The sequence below is a fragment of the Onychostruthus taczanowskii genome, unplaced genomic scaffold, assembly GCF_017590055.1.
Source record: "Onychostruthus taczanowskii isolate IOZ18803 unplaced genomic scaffold, ASM1759005v1 scaffold290, whole genome shotgun sequence".
Taxonomy (NCBI): Eukaryota; Metazoa; Chordata; class Aves; order Passeriformes; family Passeridae; genus Onychostruthus; species Onychostruthus taczanowskii.
The window spans coordinates 32,854-52,522 of record NW_024500240.1 but is presented as its reverse complement, the minus strand read 5'-3'; the positions used below and the strand labels follow the sequence as shown (position 1 = coordinate 52,522).

At 62.2% G+C, this 19,669-nt stretch overlaps 1 protein-coding gene across 1 annotated transcript in view; it reads right to left on the bottom strand.

The window, feature by feature from the left end:
• Positions 1 to 19,669, bottom strand: part of SND1 (staphylococcal nuclease and tudor domain containing 1) — an 82,950-nt gene that overhangs the window by 48,474 nt on the left and 14,807 nt on the right. Inside the window, exons 10-11 of the mRNA XM_041408204.1 lie at positions 19,209 to 19,299; positions 10,002 to 10,115 (exon numbers count right to left, since the gene is read on the bottom strand). Of these exons, the coding sequence (XP_041264138.1) occupies positions 10,002 to 10,115; positions 19,209 to 19,299 (205 nt within the window). The remainder of the gene's footprint in view (positions 1 to 10,001; positions 10,116 to 19,208; positions 19,300 to 19,669) is intronic.

The window sequence follows — 19,669 nt, the reverse complement described above, 5'->3', positions numbered from 1 at the left end:
TCCACCAGCCAGGGCGCAGGCAGGATCCCTGGCACAGGCAGGATGGATCCATCAGCCACAGCACAGACAGGATGGATCCATTATCCATGGCACAGACAGGATCCCTGGCACAGGCAGGATGGATCCACTATCCCTGGCACAGACAGGATCCCTGGCACAGGCAGGATGGATCCACTATCCCTGGCACAGACAGGATCCCTGGCACAGGCAGGATGGATCCACTATCCCTGGCACAGACAGGATCCCTGGCACAGGCAGGATGGATCCACTATCCCTGGCACATCCACTACCCCTGGCACAGGCAGGATGGATCCATCAGCCACAGCACAGGCAGGATGGATCCATTTTCCATGGCACAGACAGGATCCCTGGCACAGGCAGGATGGATCCATTATCCATGGCACAGACAGGATCCACAGTCCAACCTCAGTCCCTGGCACAGCCCAGGTCACCTCCAGCATGCCCACGGTGACACTGGGGCTGTGCCAGGCCACGCCACCCCTGTGCCAGCAGGGGCCCAGCCCTTCCTCACCACCAAGCCCTGCAGATCCAGGGCAGCTCCTCCATGGAAAGCCCTTTCCAAGGGTCCCCACAGCTTTGCTACTTGCGCTGGGAATTTTGGGAGGTTCTGAGGTGCTGCCAGTGTCATCAAGGATGGCCGGTGCCACCAGAGTCCAGGAATTGGAGCTGGGGGAAGGGGCTGGGGGGGCTGGGGGTGCCCGTGAGGGACGTTCCCAATCCATCCCCCCTCCATCCCAGCCATCCCTCACGTCTCCAAATGTCTGGCACTGAATGCAGCCGGTGCTAATGGAGGGGGAATATTCATGATTCCCAATTCTGGGAGCGGCGCCGGCAGAGGTGCAGGAATGGGGGTGTTCCCACTGCTCCCACGGCTCCAAACCCCCAGTTCTGCTGGGGCTGGGGAGGCTCCCAGCTCCTGAGCACAGAGGGATGGGTGCCCTGGGATAAACACGGAGCCCTGGCCCGGCTGGGACCCCCTGAGACCACCCTGAGCTGGGAATTGGGGTTGGGATGTGAGCCTGGGCCAGGCCTTGGGGCTGGAGCTTCCCTGTCCTGTCATGTGCAGACGGAGCTGCTCCTGTCCCCTCCCTGTCCCCCAGGTGATGGCACCGTGTGGCCCAGCTCTGTCCCCAGGGTCCCCTCGGCCACCCCCGCAGGTGAGCGGGCAGGATCCAGAGCCGTGCCTGCTTCCCACCCGGAGCAGAGGCTCCGGAGCCGGGAGATGGGAAGGGAGCCAGTGCAGAGGCTCATCCCACGCTAAAATCAGGGATCGATTCCCGAGGCCGGAGCATTAATTGCAGAGCTCAGCTCTGTGCCAGGACCGAGGCGCTGCTCCAATTCAGTGCAATTTTCCAAGCGCTGAGGAATTCCAGCAGCTCCCGAGGAGCTCAGAAGGTCAAAGCTCCGCTCTCCCAGCAGCGTTTTCACGCTCACCCAGCCGAGCGAGAAACAGCCGGGGCTGGGCACGGACCAAACCTCTGGAGCAGCATCCCCGGCAATGCGAGCTGGCAGGTGCCTGCGTCTCCCTCCGAGCGTCGGTGTCACAACGCCAGGCAGGAATTACAACAGAGGAACCGCAGCACTTAGCGGGAAGCGGCTGGGGACGGATCTCGGCACAGCCCGCTCTCCGGGGACGATTCCTGCCACGCGGCAGATCCAGGCTTCGGCGGCAGCAGATGGGCCCGAGCGGGGCCCGCTCGGAGCAGCGCGGCCCCGGGGCCTCCCGGAGCTGCCGCCTCGTGGAAAAGCTGCTCCCTAATTGCTGGCAAGCTCCTGCCCAGCTTCCCGGCCGGCTCCGGGGCTGGCCGGCTGCTCCAGCACCAGCCCGCTCCTGCTGCCGCTCCAGCGCTCCGGGCTGGAGTCTGCTCCCGTTTCGCTGCCGAGCTGCTGCTCCCTGAGCCATGAGCAATTTCCTGGGATGCCAGCAGCTGTAATCCATACAGGAACCCAACTGTGCCAGCTCGCAAATGAGCCCAGCCCGGAGCAGGCCTTGTACCTGGCGCTGGCAGCTCCCCTGGGAGCCGGCTCCGCGCGTTCGGACATTCGCGCAGGGAAAACGCTCCGGAGGCGAAGCAGAGCCCTTCCCCGGCTCCCCCCCAGCCGGGATTTAACACCCTGCCGCGATCCAGAGGCGCGGGTTAAACACCCAAGGGCTGCTTTTGCAGGCAGGAATGACTTTGGGAGCGGCAGGAGGCTCGGCAGCCGCAGACGCAAGCGAATCAAGTCTTCCCGGCGCAGCACTTGCTGCCCGGAGGGCACACTCCAGGTTCCCAGAACATGCTGACTGCGCTCGCCTTCTCCCTGGAAGCGACTGCAGCTCCCATTAAAAATTGATCCGGGAACTCCGGTGCCCCCGCGCCTCCTCTCCTCGGCTCTGCCAATATTTAGAATCCATTAAAGTCGCGTGCGGAGCACTCGGAGCCGCGGCGGCTCCACGCCGGCAAATCAGTTCGGTTACACAAGCCGCGGATGAGCTGCCATGATCCCTGTAGCTGTAATTTAGCGGGAGCGGGCCCGGACGAGTTCATGGCTTTGTTCCTCGTTAATCTTTCATGCTCGTTGAGCGCGGAGCAATTTGTGTAGTACAAACCCTGCGCCGCGACTCGCGGCCGCGACCTGCTCCGCGCGCGTCCCGCCCGGCATTCCCAGCGGGACCGCGGCCCCGGGTTCAACCCCCGCACCCCCGGGAACGGCTCCCTGGCCTGTCCTCACGGCACCCACAGGGACAAGGACAACAAGGCGGGGACACAGGGGGGCCTCAGCCGAGCTGGGGATCCCCCGGTTCCTCCAGGGTCGTTTCCAGAAGGATCATGGAATGCTGACGGTGGGAAGGGCTCTTAGGGACCATCCAGTGCCACCCTGCCATGGCAGGGACACTGCCACTGTGCCAGGCTGCTCCAGCCCCAGTGTCCAGCCTGGCCTTGGGCACTGCCAGGGATGCAGGGGCAGCCACAGCCTGGCACGGCAGCCCCGGGGATTCTGTTCTCCATCCCTGCAGAGGGTTTGGCAGAGCCCACCCAGCCATTCCCGCCTGGAAATCGCTCCCTGTGCCAGCCCCTCCTCCCAGCCCTCGCCTGGCAGGGCTGTGGCATCGCCCGCGCTCCCGAGGGTGCCAGCGCAGCCTCTGCAGGGCCTGAGAACGTTCCCAGCTCCCGGCAAGGCGCTGCCAAGCCGTGCAGCCGCCCTCTTCCCAAAATCCAGCTGGCTGCTCCCTGGAAAAGCTCCCGGCGGACACCTGCAGACCATCTGTCGAGCGGCACCCACCGAGCGGGACCGGGCTCTCCATGGGTATCCAGGGTGGCTCAGAGCCGGGAGCAGCAGCTCTTTTCCAGGGATGGAGCAGCTGGGATTGCTAAAAATGGGTGGGATGCGATCTTTCCCAGCTCCTTTCCCAGCTCTCCCGCAGGGTTATAAATCCAACTGGAACGGCCTCAAAAGCTGAGCTCCAGGGGCTGGGCCGGGCTGCCCTTGGCCTCAAGGTCATTCCCGGCCCTTCCTGCCTCCGGCAGGGCTGGCAGAGCTCCAGGCAGGTTGCTGGTGCAGAGCTCTTCCAATCCCACAGAAATATCCCAGGAACCAGCGAGGCACAGGGAAAGGAGCAGAGGAAGCACCAGCTTTGATGGCTGTGGGTAAAACTCTCCCTGAGATCTGCTGGAATGTGGCAGGATGAGCAGCCACATCCACCACCCCTCCCAAGAGAACAAGGGACACGAGCAGCCATGGCATTCCCAGCACACAAAAACCCTGAATCCAGGAGTCAAACCCTCCGAGAGCAACTGGAACCCCGGAGCCCCGGAGCCACTGGGATCAGCAGGACACAGAGTGTCCTGAGAGCCGGACACAGCCACGGAAACCCCCCTGGCACCACCCCCGGGAGCGTCCTGCAATGTCCCACATTCCAGCCGGGATGCTCCCTGGCTGTGAGGGTCCCACGGGAGCGGGGCCTGGATGATCCAGCAGCTCCCTGCCTTTGGAATCACAGCACAAAGCCAAGGAACCTGCATGCGGCTCCTCTGAGAGCTGGGAAAAAAATACGCAATCCCAAATCCATCTGTTCTCCCTCTTTCTGAAGCCATTTCCAGCTTTCCTGTGCTGCCAGTTTTTCCCTGCCGGGGTGGTGGCAGCTCTGGGAGGCTCCCATTGCTCCAGAGCAGAGAGCACCAGGATCCCCCATCCCAAATCCTGGCCAGAGGGGCCCGGGATCCCTGTCCAGCACTGGTGTGGAGCAGGGGGACAGGCCTGAGCTGCCATCCAGGGGAAACATGGAAAACCAGAGCCTCAGTCCTGCATCCCTGGAAAAGCCATCTGGAAGTGTCCCAGAGCCATCCCAACAATCCCTGGAGAAATCTCACACCTGCAGTGCCAGCCTGATCTCGGCTGTGCAGGTGGGACCAGGGAGTCCTGGAGCAGCTGGGAAAGGAGCTGGGATATCTCTGCTCCTGATCCCACTTCCAGGGCTCCCAAAAGCTCCCAAACCCTGGAGCAGCCTCCACATCCCTGCTCTGGCCGGGGGCACTGCTCCAGTCCCAGCTTCCCTGCTCCCAGCCTTCCCCAGCAGGCTGCCTGCTCCCCGCTCCTCCCGTTGAATCAGGATCCATGTGCTCGACTCCCCCTCCTCCAGAGAATTCCCAATTAAGAGATCAATTTAGATAAATTGGGGATTGGAGCAGATTTGTGCTGCAACTGCCGCAATCCAGAAAATTCCGCCGGAACGGCTGACGGGGCCCGGAATGCGGCTGTCCAAGGGAACGAGCTGGTGACTGGGAAAGGGAATGGAAACGTCCCAGGCTCTGGGAACGGTGGTGGCACCGACGCCCAGGGAAGCTCCGAGGCAGAATCACACAGCTGGATCCAGCAGGTCGGAGCCCCCCTCGCTCTTCCCAGGAACTGGCTCTTCCTCCATCCCATGGAACTGCCAGACACGGCTCAGCTCTGCCTCTGGATGGATCCCAGGCCAGCAAACTGCTCCAGGGAACAGGATGGATCCATCTCCACGTGGATGGATTCCCAAAGCCCACCTCAGGGTTCGGGGCAGAGCGCTGGGTGCCGGCTGCACCTCGGGAACAGCTCCCCTGAATCCACAGGCACCTGGAGCACCCCAGGGATTGGAGCACCCCACGTTCGCAGCCACAGATGGGGGCTGCATCCCAGGGAGAGGCTCCAGCCTTCCCAGGGAGATTCCAGCCTTCCCAGGGAGAGGTTCCAGCCTTCCCAGGAAGAGGTTCCAGCCTTCCCAGGGAGATTCCAGCCTTCCCAGGGAGATTCCAGCCTTCCCAGGGAGAGATTCCAGCCATCCCAGAGAGAGATTCCAGCCATCCCAGGGAGAGGGGAGAGGCTCCAGCCTTCCCAGGGAGATTCCAGCCATCCCAGGGAGAGATTCCAGCCTTCCCAGGGAGATTCCAGCCATCCCAGAGAGAGATTCCAGCCTTCCCAGGGAGAGATTCCAGCCATCCCAGAGAGAGATTCCAGCCATCCCAGGGAGAGTTTCTAGTCTTCCCAGTGAGAAGTTCCAGCCATACCAGGGAGAGGTTCCAGCCTTCCCAATGAGTTTCCAGCTTTCCCAGGGAGAGAATCCAGTTATCCCAGTGAGTTTCCAGCCATGCTAGTAAGAGTTTCCCACTTGCCCAGTGATAGAATCCAGCCATTCCAGTAAGAGTTTCCAGCTTTCCCAGTGACAGAATCCAGTTATCCCAGTGAGTTTCCAGCCAGCCCAGTAAGTTTCCCACTTTCCCAGTGAGTTTCCAGCCAGCCCAGTAAGAGTTTCCAGCCATCCCAGCGAGTCTTTCCAGCCACTCCAGCGAGGCTTTCCAGGCATTCCAGTGGATTTCCAGCTATCTTGCTGAGGATTCCAGCCATCCAGGTGAGGTTTTCCAGCTGTTCCCCACGCCACGGTGCCGCTGCAGCACCTGGAGCAGCGGGGGATCCATCCCCATCCCGATCCGTGACGTTCCCGGGCAGAGCCGAGCGCTGCGGACGTTCCCGGCCGTCGCTCCCGGGATTCATCCAGCGCCGGGAGATGAAAGGCTGGAGATGAAAGGCTGCAGGATCCCATCACACTCCGTTTTCCGTCTGTCACTTCCCATCTCCTCCATCCGGAGCCGTGGGAGCAGCAATTAGCGCTCGGCGGGTTGGGACGGGATTCCCGGCGGAGCTGCGAGATCCCAGTGCTCCCGCTCCGGCAGCGATGACAGCGTGGCAAGAGCCCTCACAGGGGCACTGGGGGGAGAAGCCTTGCAGGGGAGCCTGGAATCAGCCCTGAATTGTATTTTATCCATTTCATATTTTATATTAAATAAATAACGCTACGTGTGTGCCTAGAATTTATACGGATCCCAGGATTGCTGAGGCTGGGAAAGCCCTCCAAGGTCACCGAGTCCAAGCTGCGCCCAAAGCCCACCTTGTCCCCAGCCCTGAGTGCCACCTCCAGGAATTCCTTGGACACCTCCAGGGATGGGCACTCCAAATTTCCCCTTCCAAGGCCTGACCCCCCCTTTCCATGGGGAAATTCCTGCTGATTCCACCCTGAGCTCCCCTGGCCCAGGCTGAGGCCGTTCCCTCTGCTCCTGTCCCTGTTCCCTGGGAGCAGAGCCCAAACCCCTCCACTGGTGGATTTTCAATAAATGCTCAGATGTTACAAATACTCCCATGAATTTTCTGAAAGTCACATTCCAGGGACACAACACAGAGAGGTGTCCATGCTGATATTTGATCCATAAACAGACGTGTCCACACTCCCTGAGCTCCAGATCCACCTCTGGAATGGCAGTCGGGATGGGGGTCCCCACCCTGAGCCCCAGCGAGGTTGGGTTTGGTCCCTTGTGGAATTCTTGGATGTTTTTTCCATAATTTTAACTGCTGGTGTGGAAGGGAGGAGCAAACCCATCATTAATTGCACTGCCAGGTAATTAATGACAGCGCCAGGGACGGAAACATGACGGAGCTACGGAAGGATGAAACCCGGGGAGAAATAATTGGATTTAACGGGAGCATCCCAGGCCAGAGGGACCTCAGGGAGACCCTGGTGAGGCAGAACTGGGACCAGTACAGGACACAAAACCTCCCAGTCAGGGTGCCCAGGCAGGGGTGACACCGACCGGAGCCAGGACCAGCCCGAGGAGGAGGAGGAGGAAGCAGGAGGCAGAGGGAAGCAGCTCTTCCTCTGAGGACTGGGAATTTCACCCTTCCAGGGGGATCTGGCAGCACGATCCTGCCTCCACAAACCCTGGGTGTGCCCTAAAGGCACAGCTGATTCCAAACGCTGATCCCATGGGAACAGCCAGGGACAGACACAGAGCAGCCACAGGGCTGCAGCCCAGGGACCTCGGGGTGCTGGGAGGTGACCCTGGGGGGATGTCACATTGCAGCACGATCCTGCCTCCACAAACCCTGGGTGTGCCCTAAAGGCACAGCTGATTCCAAACGCTGATCCCATGGGAACAGCCAGGGACGGACACAGAGCAGCCACAGGGCTGCAGCCCGGGGACCTCGGGGTGCCAGGAGGTGACACTGGGGGGCTGGGATGTGACATGGGGGTGCCAGGATGTGACCCTGGGGTGCCAGGGCTGCACAGGGACACCCCGGACTCAGGGGCACAGAGCCCACACTGCGGGGCCCCGGGGGATCTGAGGGAATTCGGGAGGAGCCGGGGCCGATCCCAGAGGGTTTCCCAGCGGATCCATCCGGGCGCTGCCTTTGTGCCCTCTCCCTTTGTGCCCTCTCCCTTTGTGCCCTCTCCCCTTCTGCATCCCCCTTTCTGCCCTCTCCCTTTCTGCCCTCTCCCTTTCTGCCCTCTCCCTTTGTGCCCTCTCCCTTTGTGCCATCTCCCTTTCTGCCCTCTCCCTTGCTGCCCTCTCCCTTTCTGCCCTCTCCCTTTCTGCAGTCTCCCTTTCTGCCCTCTCCCTTTCTGCCATCTCCCTTTCTGCCCTCTCCCTTTCTGCCCTCCCCCTTTTTGCCATCCCCCTTTCTGCCCTCTCCCTTTCTGCCCTCTCCCTTTTTGCAGTCTCCCTTTCTGCCATCTCCCTTTCTGCCCTCTCCCTTTCTGCCGTCCCCCTTTCTGCCATGCCCCTTCCTGCTCTCTCCCTTTCTGCCCTCTCCCTTCCTGCCCTCTCCCTTTCTGCCTCTCCCTTGCTGCCCTCTCCCTTTCTGCCCTCTCCCTTCTGCCCTCTCCCTTTCTGCATTCCCCTTTCTGCCATGCCCCTTTCTGCCCTCTCCCTTGCTGCCCTCCCCCTTTCTGCCCTCTCCTTGGAGACCGCGGCCGCTCACGGGGGATCCCGCTGCTCCCGCTGCCCCCCGAGCCCCCGGCAGCTCCCGGCCCTCCGAGCTGATGCCAGAGGAGCAGCGGGAAGAGGCCGATCTGGGAAGGTTTCCATCATTCCCCGTGGCCAGAGCAAGGCGGCGTGCAGGGAGGCAGGAATTTCCAAATTCCCGTTCCCACAGCAACGCGGGGTCACCTCGGGAGCTGTCGCCCACCGGCACGGCCAGGCCGGCCCATGGTGCTCCAGGACGGAAAACAGCCTGGGAAAGGCGGGTTTGGAGCAACCCTGGCTCGGCCCCATCGTGTGCACGGGCAGGAGCCTTCCAGGAGCCTTCCCAGGAGCCTTCCCGGCATCTCCAGAGGCGCTGGAGGAGGAGGAGGGACGTGCCAGGAACAAGGCAGGCACACCAAGGGTCTCGGGATCTCCGAGATCCCACAGCTCTGAGGGCACCAGCCACGGAGGGAAGGCAGTAACAGAGGGAACAGCAGCAGCAGCACCGGGATGAATCCCTGCCCTGAGGAGCCCCTGGGGACTGGCTTCACCCAGAGACAGCAGGGAGTGCCTGGCTTCTGCACCCCCAGCGCTGTCCCAGACAGGGACACAGGGATCCGAGCCACACCCTGGCTCCCGGGGCAGCTCCAGAGCTCGCCGTGGGAAGGAGACTCTGAAAAGGGATCAATCCCTCATCCTGGGTTCTGCAACAGCTCCAAAGCTGTGAGCAGGGTCAAGGAGACACTGTGTGACACAGGGATCAATCCCTCATTCCAACTCCTGCAGCAGCTCTGGAGCTGTGAGGGGAATGAAGGAGACCCTGTGACACAGGGACTGACCCCTCAGTGGAGTCAGTGACACTGTGTGTAGCTCTGAGGGCACCAGCCACGGAGGGAAGGCAGTAACAGAGGGAGCAGCAGCAGCAGCACCGGGATGAATCCCTGCCCTGAGGAGCCCCTGGGGACTGGCTTCACCCAGAGACAGCAGGGAGTGCCTGGCTTCTGCACCCCCAGCGCTGTCCCAGACAGGGACACAGGGATCCGAGCCACACCCTGGCTCCCGGGGCAGCTCCAGAGCTCCCCGTGGGAGGGAGACTCTGAAAAGGGATCAATCCCTCATCCTGGGTTCTGCAACAGCTCCAAAGCTGTGAGCAGGGTCAAGGAGACACTGTGTGACACAGGGATCAATCCCTCATTCCAACTCCTGCAGCAGCTCTGGAGCTGTGAGGGGAATGAAGGAGACCCTGTGACACAGGGACTGACCCCTCAGTGGAGTCAGTGACACTGTGTGTGACACAGGGACTGACCCCTCATCCTGCACAGCTCCAAACTCAGTCAGGGACACTGTGTGTGACACAGGGACTGACCCCTCAGTGGACTCAGTGACACTGTGTGTGACACAGGGCCCGACCCCTCAGTAGAGTCAGGGACACTGTGTGTGACACAGGGCCCGACCCCTCAGTAGAGTCAGGGACACTGTGTGTGACACAGGGACTGACCCCTCATCCTGCACAGCCCCAGAGCTCTGAGCACAGTCAGGGACACTGTGTGTGACACAGGGACTGACCCCTCAGTGGAGTCCCTGTGGTGTCCCCAGGCACTGTCCCCTCCCCGTGCCTGTCCCCGCGGTGTCCCCAGGCACTGTCCCCTCCCCGCGGTGTCCCCAGGCACTGTCCCCTCCCTGTGTCTGTCCCCAGGCACTGTCCCCTCCCCGTGCCTGTCCCCGCGGTGTCACCTGGGCGCTGTCCCCCTCGAGCCGCGGTGGCCGGATGCTGGACAGGTGAATGGTTTTGTGGTCCCCCGAGTTGAGCTTCACCACGATGGCGTCGGCGTTGAGCACCTGCATCACCTGGGGACAGAGACAGAGCTGAGCGTGGGGACAGCGGCCACCTGGGTACACCCAGGGCCAGGTGCCACCGTGGCAGTGGCTCTGCCGCCCTGACTCCCACCCCCGGCACAGGGAGCAGCCCCAGCCCCATCCCGGCTGTCACGGGGGGATGTGGGCTCCTGGCATGGGGACATGTGGCACACCAGGGCACTGCCAGCCGTGTGTGTCCTGTGCCAGGGCTCAGCCCCCTGGGTTTCATTCCAGAGGCAATTCCAGAGGAGCAGGAGCTGGACACTGGACAAGGGATGAGAGAACAAGGACAGCCCATGCTGGGAGCAAACTAATCAGGACCACACAGTCAGGGAATCCGGGAATTATTTGGGTGGGAAGGGACCCCAGAGCCCCTGCAGTGCCACCCTGCCATGGCAGGGACACTGCCACTGTGCCAGGCTGCTCCAGCCCCAGTGTCCAGCCTGGCCTTGGCCACTGCCAGGGATGCAGGGGCAGCCCCAGCTGCTCTGGCAATTCCAGCCCAGCCAGGAATTCCTCATGGCCAAGATCCCATCCATGGCTGCCCTCTGGCACTGGGAGCCATTCCCTGTGTCCTGTCCATCCCTTGTCCCCAGTCCCTCTGCAGCTCTCCTGGAGCCCCTTCAGGCCCTGCCAGGGCTCTGAGCTCTCCCTGGAGCCTTCTCTTGTCCAGGTGAGCACCCCCAGCTCTCCCAGCCTGGCTCCAGGCAGAGGGGGCAGGAGGATCCCGGTCCAGCTCAGGACACACACACACACACACACATGGGTTTAACATTCCCAGTTCTCCAGCCTGGCTGAGCAGAGCTGCTGGATATTGCCACTGCCAGGACAGGAACCTTTCCCTGCCTGCTCCCAGCACAGCCCAGTCCCCCCAGTCCCAAAGGCTCCCAGTGCTGCTCACACATCCCGACCCCGCTCCCACACCCCCGGAGCCGGGAGGGAGGCAGCAGCCGACCCCACTCCAGCCCTCCGTGCCCCCCAGTCAGTCACACCCGCCCCTCCCAGCGCGCTGGGCCGGAGGGAGAGCGGGATTTAAGGAATTCAGATCCGAGCAGACACCACGGAGCGCCAGGGCACAGCAAAGCCCCCGGGAACGGCCCCGGCCCCTCCCGGCTCCCAGCTCCTGGATGCTTCCTCGGCAGGAGCAGCCCAAAGCCGTGTGCCTGCCAAGTGGAGTAATCCAATCTCACGCTCCAGGGCATCCAGGGGCGAGGAGGGAGCGGCCTCTCTCCTTCCTGCCGCCCGAGACTCGGGAAAAAGCGGGATGCGAAGCGGAGCTGCTGCAGCCAGGGCCGCTGCGGGTCAGCTCCGGGGGCAGATCCCGCGCTCCATTACACATCCAGCACATGCTTCCCCGCGAGCCGCGGGAGCCCGGTCACATCTTGTTTGTTCCCTGGCAGGAGGCAGCAGCCGGCCAGCGGCTCCCTCTGCACGGAAGGAGGCACGGCCCGCATCCCACATCCCGGATCCCGCATCCCGGATCCGTGTGGGAGCGGCAGCGGGGACTGGCCGGGCCCCTCCGGCCCCCCTGCCCGGCAGGAACAACTCACGGGACCCTGCGCCGGGATCAGCCGGCTGCGAGGGGCACGCGGGACACGGGGGCAGGCAGCTGCACATGGATGCAGCAGGACACGGGATGGAGGACACAGGATGGAGATGCGGGTCAGCTCCGGGGGCAGATCCCGCGCTCCATTACACATCCAGCACATGCTTCCCCGCGAGCCGCGGGAGCCCGGTCACATCTTGTTTGTTCCCTGGCAGGAGGCAGCAGCCGGCCAGCGGCTCCCGGAAGCACGGCCCGCATCCCACATCCCGGATCCCGCATCCCACATCTCGCATCCCGCATCCCGGATCCGTGCGGGAGCGGCAGCGAGGACTGGCCGGGCCCCTCCCGCCCCCCTGCCCGGCAGGAACAACTCACGGGACCCTGCGCCGGGATCAGCCGGCTGCGAGGGGCACGCGGGACACGGGGGCAGGCAGCTGCACATGGATGCAGCACGACACGGGATGCAGGACATGGGATGCAGCAGCACATGCATGTAGCAGGACACAGGATACAGCAGGATGCAGGATGAAGCAGGACATGGGATGCAGCAGGACACAGGACATGGGATGCAGCAGGACATGGGATGCAGGTCATAGGATGCAGCAGGACATGGGATACAGCAGGACATGGGATGAAGCAGAATACAGGATGTAGGACATGGCATGCAACAGGACACAGATGCAGCAGGACATGAATTTAGGATACAGGAGGCAGCAGAACACGGACAGAGCAGATTCTGGGATGCAGCAGGATATGGACGTAGCAGGATACAGGATGGAGGACATGGAATGCAGCAGAACATGGATGCAGCAGGACATGGGATGGAGGACATGGAATGCAGGACATGGGAGACAGGCAGCAGCACATGGATGCAGCAGGACACGGGATGCAGGACATGGGAGACAGGCAGCAGCACATGGATGCAGCAGGACACGGGATGGAGGACACGGGATGCAGGACATGGGATGCAGGACACGGGGGCAGGCAGCAGCACATGGATGCAGCAGGACATGGGATGGAGGACATGGGAGACAGGACATGGGAGACAGGCAACAGCACATGGATGCAGCAGGACACGGGATGCAGGACACGGGATGCAGGACACGGGGGCAGGCAGCAGCACATGGATGCAGCAGGACACGGGATGCAGGACATGGGATGCAGCAGCACATGCATGTAGCAGGACACAGGATACAGCAGGATGCAGGATGAAGCAGGACATGGGATGCAGCAGGACATGGGATGCAGGGCATAGCAGGACATGGGATGCAGGTCATAGGATGCAGCAGGACATGGGATACAGCAGGACATGGGATGAAGCAGAATACAGGATGTAGGACATGGCATGCAACAGGACACAGATGCAGCAGGACATGAATTTAGGATACAGGTGGCAGCAGAACACGGACAGAGCAGATTCTGGGATGCAGCAGGACATGGGATGAAGCAGAATACAGAATGTAGGACATGTCATGCAGCAGTACACAGATGTAGCAGGACATGAATTTAGGATACAGGTGGCAGCAGAACACGGACAGAGCAGATTCTGGGATGCAGCAGGACATGGACGTAGCAGGATACAGGATGGAGGACATGGAATGCAGCAGAACATGGATGCAGCAGGACATGGGATGCAGCAGGATGCACGATGAAGCAGGACATGGGATGCAGCAGGACATGGGATGGAGGACATGGGATGCAGCAGCACATGGATGTAGCACAACATGGGATAAAGCAGAATACAGAATGTAGGACACGGGATGCAGCAGGACACAGGATGCAGCAGCACATGGATGTAACAGCACATGGATGTAGCAAGACACAGGATGCAGCAGCACATGGATGCAGCAGCACATGGATGTAGCAAGACACAGGATGCAGCAGGACATGAATTTAGGATACAGGAGGTAGCAGGCAGGACATGGGATGCAGCAGCACATGCATGTAGCAGGACACAGGATACAGCAGGATGCAGGATGAAGCAGGACATGGGATGCAGCAGGACACAGGACATGGGATGCAGCAGGACATGGGATGCAGGTCATAGGATGCAGCAGGACATGGGATACAGCAGGACATGGGATGAAGCAGAATACAGGATGTAGGACATGGCATGCAACAGGACACAGATGCAGCAGGACATGAATTTAGGATACAGGTGGCAGCAGAACACGGACAGAGCAGATTCTGGGATGCAGCAGGATATGGACGTAGCAGGATACAGGATGGAGGACATGGAATGCAGCAGAACATGGATGCAGCAGGACATGGGATGCAGCAGGATGCACGATGAAGCAGGACATGGGATGCAGCAGGACACAGGATGCAGCAGGACATGGATGTAGCAGCACATGAATTTAGGATACAGGAGGCAGCAGGACACGGACGGAGCAGATTCTGGGATGCAGCAGGACATGGATGTAGCAAGACACAGGATGCAGCAGCACATGGATGCAGCAGCACATGGATGTAGCAAGACACAGGATGCAGCAGGACATGAATTTAGGATACAGGAGGTAGCAGGACACAGATGTAGCAGGACATGAATTTAGGATACAGGAGGCAGCAGGACACAGATGCAGCAGGACATGAATTTAGGATACAGGAGGCAGCAGGACACGGACGGAGCAGATTCTGGGATGCAGCAGGACATGCAGCAGGACACAGATGTAGGACACAGGAAGCAGCAGGACACGGCACCTGGAGCAGGGACATTGTGGCTCCCAGGCAGGACAGAGCCGGGTGGCAGCGGGAGCCAAGAGGGACCTGCAGGGTCCCTGCAGGGCCCTGACCCAGTTACAAAGGGTCCCTGCAGGACATGGGATGCAGTAGGATGTGCTGGAGGACACGGGGCACAGCAGGACATGGCACATGGAGCCAGGGCTCCCACGGGATGCCAGTCCCAGGCAGGACAGAGCAGGGTGGCACGAGGGGCACGCCCAGGAGCCGCAGGGAGGGCAGGAGGGTCACGGGGGGTGACACGGGGGGACACAGTGACAGAACACTCAGCACCGCCCCGGGGCCAGGGCTTTTGTCTCCCGCCACGCTCCCAGCCCGCCGCGGCCATTCCCTTATCCAATATTTATTGTGGCTTCTCCTGCCTGCGAGAGGCCCTTTGATAACGGGATTGGAAGGATTATTTTTTAAAGCTCTGCAGCTGTTTCTTGCAGAGCCAGCACGCTCCGGCTGCTGCTTCCCACGTCCCCCGGGCTGGGAGCAGGGAGGGCAGCCCCGGAATGTCCCTGTGGCACCGGCCACCCCGGTCACCCCCATCCCATCAGCGCCCCAGGGCACGGAGCTCGCAGCCCTCCCCTGTCCAGATTTGTCAGGGAAGATGTTTTTTCCTCACTGCTAGAGCTGGGCCCAGCAAAGCCTCCAGTCTTCCACCCCGGGCTTTGCCTGTCCCCAGTACTGGGGGCACACAGGGAGGGAGAACTGGGACCAGTACAGGACACAAAACCTCCCAGTCTGGGTGCCCAAGCAGGCACAGGACCAGTCCTAGGAGGAAGAAGCAGAGGGAAGCAGCTCTTCCTCTGAGGACTGGGAATTTAACCCTTCCCGGGAGGCTCTGGCAGCACGATCCTGCCTCCACAAATCCTGGGTGTGCCCTAAAGGCACAGCTGATTCCAAATGCTGATCCCAACCCATGGGAACAGCCAGGGACAGACACAGAGCAGCCACAGGGCTGCAGCCCAGGGACCTCGGGGTGCTGGGAGGTGACCCTGGGGTGCCAGGATGTGACATTGGGGGCCAGGGATTCAACTTTTAGGGATGGTTTCCCTGGGAGCTGGGGAGGGCAAGGACCCCCATTCCTGGGGACCATGGGGACGTGTCCCCACTCCTAAAGCTCCTGGCTGCTGTGCTCCTAGGACAGCATCCCTATCCCAGGACAGCATCCACTCCCGGGGTGCACAGGGAGCATCCCCAGAGCTGAGGGCGACCTCCCGCACCCCAACAAGGACAGTGGCACTTGGGGAGCCAGAGGCCAGCACCAGGAGAGGCTCGAGTGTCCCCCCCATCCCAAAAATGTCCTTTAGAGGGGCTTTGGCAGGGTCTGGCACTCGGCTCAGCCCAGGAGCAGCTCCCGGGCTCGGCTCTGGCACATCCCACCGAGCCCCGGGATGACTTGGCCACGAGCAGAGCTCCCAGCAAAGGCAATAAAAGCCAGGATCAAAGGAGCCCCATCCGCCGAGCCTGTCGGGGGGCAGCGGGGGCGGGACAGAGCCGGGGTGGCCCGGGAGCCCCCCAGGGCGGGCCGGGCTGCCGCAGCCCCCCCTGCAGAGGATGGCTCCCAGCCCGGCGCTCGCACGGCTCCGCAGCGTGTCCCGAATCCCGCCGCTCCCAGACCCGCTGACGCAGGGATTTCGGGAGACAGCCTCCAGCCCCCCTGACATTCCCATTCCTCTGCTTTCCTCCTCGCCCCTCACCAGCGCCGGACCCACAAGAACCGAGGCCAAGCCCCCCTGCTCCCCCAGCCGCAGCCAGAATTAGCCGGAGCCCATTTGCCGCGCTTCATCAGCGGTGCACAGGCAGGTTGGGATCTTCCTCCTCCTCCTCCTCCTCCTCCCCCTCCCCTCGCAGCCCCTTCCAGCAGCTCCTGCGTCAGCTGTGCCGCTGCGAACGAGCCCCGCTGTGCCGAGCACGGAGGCGGCTCCGGCGCCATCCCTGCCCACCCGCTCCGTGCCCGGCCCCGCCACTTCCTCCGGGAGCCCCGGGAGCCCCGGGAGCCCCGGACACGTGCCCGGCTGCGGGATCCGCGCTGCCACCGCAGCCGTGCGGGCATCTGCCCTCATTTTCCCTGTCGCTTACAATTCCGGGCAAAGGGGAAAAAAAAAATAAATAAAAAAAAAAAAGCTCCCAAAGTGACACCGAAATGCGGGGGCGCTGCGGCTGCCAAAGGCCAAATCCCAGCGCCCCGGGAGAAGAGCAGGATCGGCCCAACAGGCGGAGAGATCCCAGCCTCCTCCCCGAAAAGCAGGACACGGTGTTTGCTGCCTTTGGGGGCTCCCAGGGAAGCGGGGGGACCCCGCAGAGCCGGGGAATTGGGGGGGATCCTGCAAACTCTGCCCCCCAACCCACGGGGATGCCACTCCCCACCATTCCCAGGTGGATCCCCGCCGCTCCTGGGGATGGGGGAGATGCTGCTGACCCCAAAGCCACCCCGACACCCCTATCCAGAGACTGGGGGGGGGGAGGGGGGGAGATGCTGCTGACCCCAAAGCCACCCCGACACCCCTATCCAGAGACTGAGGGGGGGCCCCCGCCTGCCGCTATCCCACAAAATCTCGGCATCCTGGAATCGCCGGGAGCATCCAGCCGCCCCCTCCAGCAGCTGAGCGGAGCGTGACTGACGGCCCTGGCACAGCTCCTGGCACAGCTCCTGGCACAGCTCCTGGCACAGCTCCTGGCACAGCCCCGGTGGCAGCCGCTGCCAGCGGCGCTTCCCGGCGTTCCAGCGCCGGCACGCGGCCCTGCCGTGCCCACGGGACACCTGCCCAGGTGTCATTTGTCACACGGGGAGGGGACAGCCACGTCCTCATCCCGAGGGATGGGCTCTCAGTTCCGGCCTCCCTGGGGTGGGCAGCTTTTGGGGAGCTCTGCTCCTGTCCCAGCCACATCCGAGCCCGCAGAGCAAGCACAGCAGCCATTCCCAACCTCATCCCAGCAGACGCGAGCCAGAGGCACCACAGGGATCAGCTCTGAGCAGCTCCTGGCTGTCCTGGCAGCTCCAGAGCTTTTCCATTGTGCTCCCTTCAACCCTCGGCACCCAGGAGCCCCCCAGGGTCTGCCAAGGCTCGATCCTATTCCTGCTTTTCCCCACAAGAACCAAGGCTTGATCCCATTCCTGCTTTTCCCCAGAAGCTGCCAAGCTTGATCCCATTCCTGCATTCCCCCAGGAGCTGCCAGGCTTGATCCCATTCCTGCTTTTCCCCAGGAGCACCAAGGCTTGATCCCATTCCTGCTTTTCCCCAGGAGCTGCCAGGCTTGATCCCATTCCTGCTTTTCCCCAGGAGCTGCCAGGCTCGATCCTATTCCTGCTTTTCCCCACAAGAACCAAGGCTTGATCCTATTCCTGCTTTTCCCCAGGAGCTGCCAGGTTTGATCCTATTCCTGCTTTTCCCCAGGACCACCAAGGCTTGATCCCATTCCTGCATCCCCCCAGGAGCTGCCAGGCTTGATCCCATTCCTGCTTTTCCCCAGGAGCTGCCAGGCTCCATCCCATTCCTGCTTTTCCCCAGGGTCAACCAAGGCTCCATCCCATTCCTGCTTTCTGCCAAGGCTTGATCCCATTCCTGCATCCCCCCAGGAGCACCCAGACAAGGCCAGGTTGCTCGGACACGATCCCGGATCCCGGCAGGACCGGAGCAGCTGCAAGGGTCCGACCCTGCGCAGGGACCACGCCGACTTTCCAAGAAATGCGGCTGCTGCCCATTCCCAGGGAAATTCCAGCAGCTCCGGAGCCGCGGCCGCTGCCTGGGCGAGGCAGCAGCTCCATCTAGTGGGGCCGATCCCAGGGATCCTGCCCGGATCCCGCAGCTCCCGCATCCCACCGGGACCACCCGGCCCTTCACCTCCCTCCACACCGGGGCAGGGATTGCCGGGGCATCCACGGGCAGGGATTCCTGGGGCATCCATGGGCAGGAATTCCCGGCGTATCCACGGGCAGAGATTCCCGGGGCATCCACGGGCAGGGAATCCCGGGGTATCCATGGGCAGGGATTCCTGGGGCATCCAGAGGCAGGGATTCCCGGGGTATCCACGGGGCAGGGATTCCCAGGGCATCCACGGGGCAGGGAACACACCAGCACCCATCAAGAGAGGGGCTCCAGCCTTTGGGACAAGTGGGAACCAATACATGGGGCAGCCATTTCCCTGGGATCATTGGGAATTGATCCGTGGGGCAGCCATTCCCTGGGAGGATCAGGAATTGATCCAGGGGACAGCCATTCCCTGGGATCATTGGGAATTGATCCATGGGGCAGCCATTCCCCTGGGAGGATCAGGAATTGATCCATGGGGCAGCCATTCCCTGGGATCACTGGGAATTGATCCAGGGGGCAGCCATTCCCTGGGAGGATCAGGAATTGATCCAGGGGGCAGCCATTCCCTGGGAGAATCAGGAATTGATCCATGGGGCAGCCATTCCCTGGGAGGATCAGGAATTGATCCATGGGGCAGCCATTCCCCTGGGAGGATCAGGAATTGATCCATGGGGCAGCCATTCCCTGGGAGGATCAGGAATCACTTGAGATGTGAGCCCACCCCTGTGGCCCCAGCTGACCAGAGCGAGGTGCCAGGACCCCCCCAGCCCGTGCCCACAAACCAAACCCCTCTCTCAGGGCTCCTTCCCTTCTCCTGGCACCTCTTCCCACTCCAGCCCTGCCGGAGATCCCAGAGCGCCCTGGGATCCATGGCTGGGATCCAGCCAAGGAAAACCCCTCTGGGCTTTGTCCAAACCCACGGAGAGGCCAGACTGGGAGCTGGGCACCCCGTGCTGTGCCCCTGCTCCCCAGATGTCCCTTCCCAGCCCCGCTCACCTTGGCCACGAACTGTTTGTCCTTCTGATCCAGGTTTGCCGTGGGGGCCACGTAATCCCTCCAGATCCTCAGCTTGCGCTCCTTGGCAAACCTGGCGGGGGGGGGACAGTGGGACCCCGGGAATGGGACACCCGGACGTGCCGGGGTGGCACCCCCAGCAAAGCCCCGGGGAGAGATGGAGGGGAGATCCCATCAATCCCACCCTGGTGAGCCACACGGGGCTGGAGTCACCCTGGGCACCCCATGGATGCAGCTGGGAGCAGTGGGAGCACTGGGATCAATCGGGAGCAGTGGGATCAACTGGGAGTAGTGGGATCAGCTGGGAGTAGTGGGATCAGCTGGGAGCAGGGGGAGCACTGGGATCAACCGGGAGCAGTGGGATCAGCTGGGAGGAGTGGGATCAGCTGGGAGCAGTGGGATCAGCTGGGAGCAGTGGGAACAGTGGGAACAGCTAGGAGCAG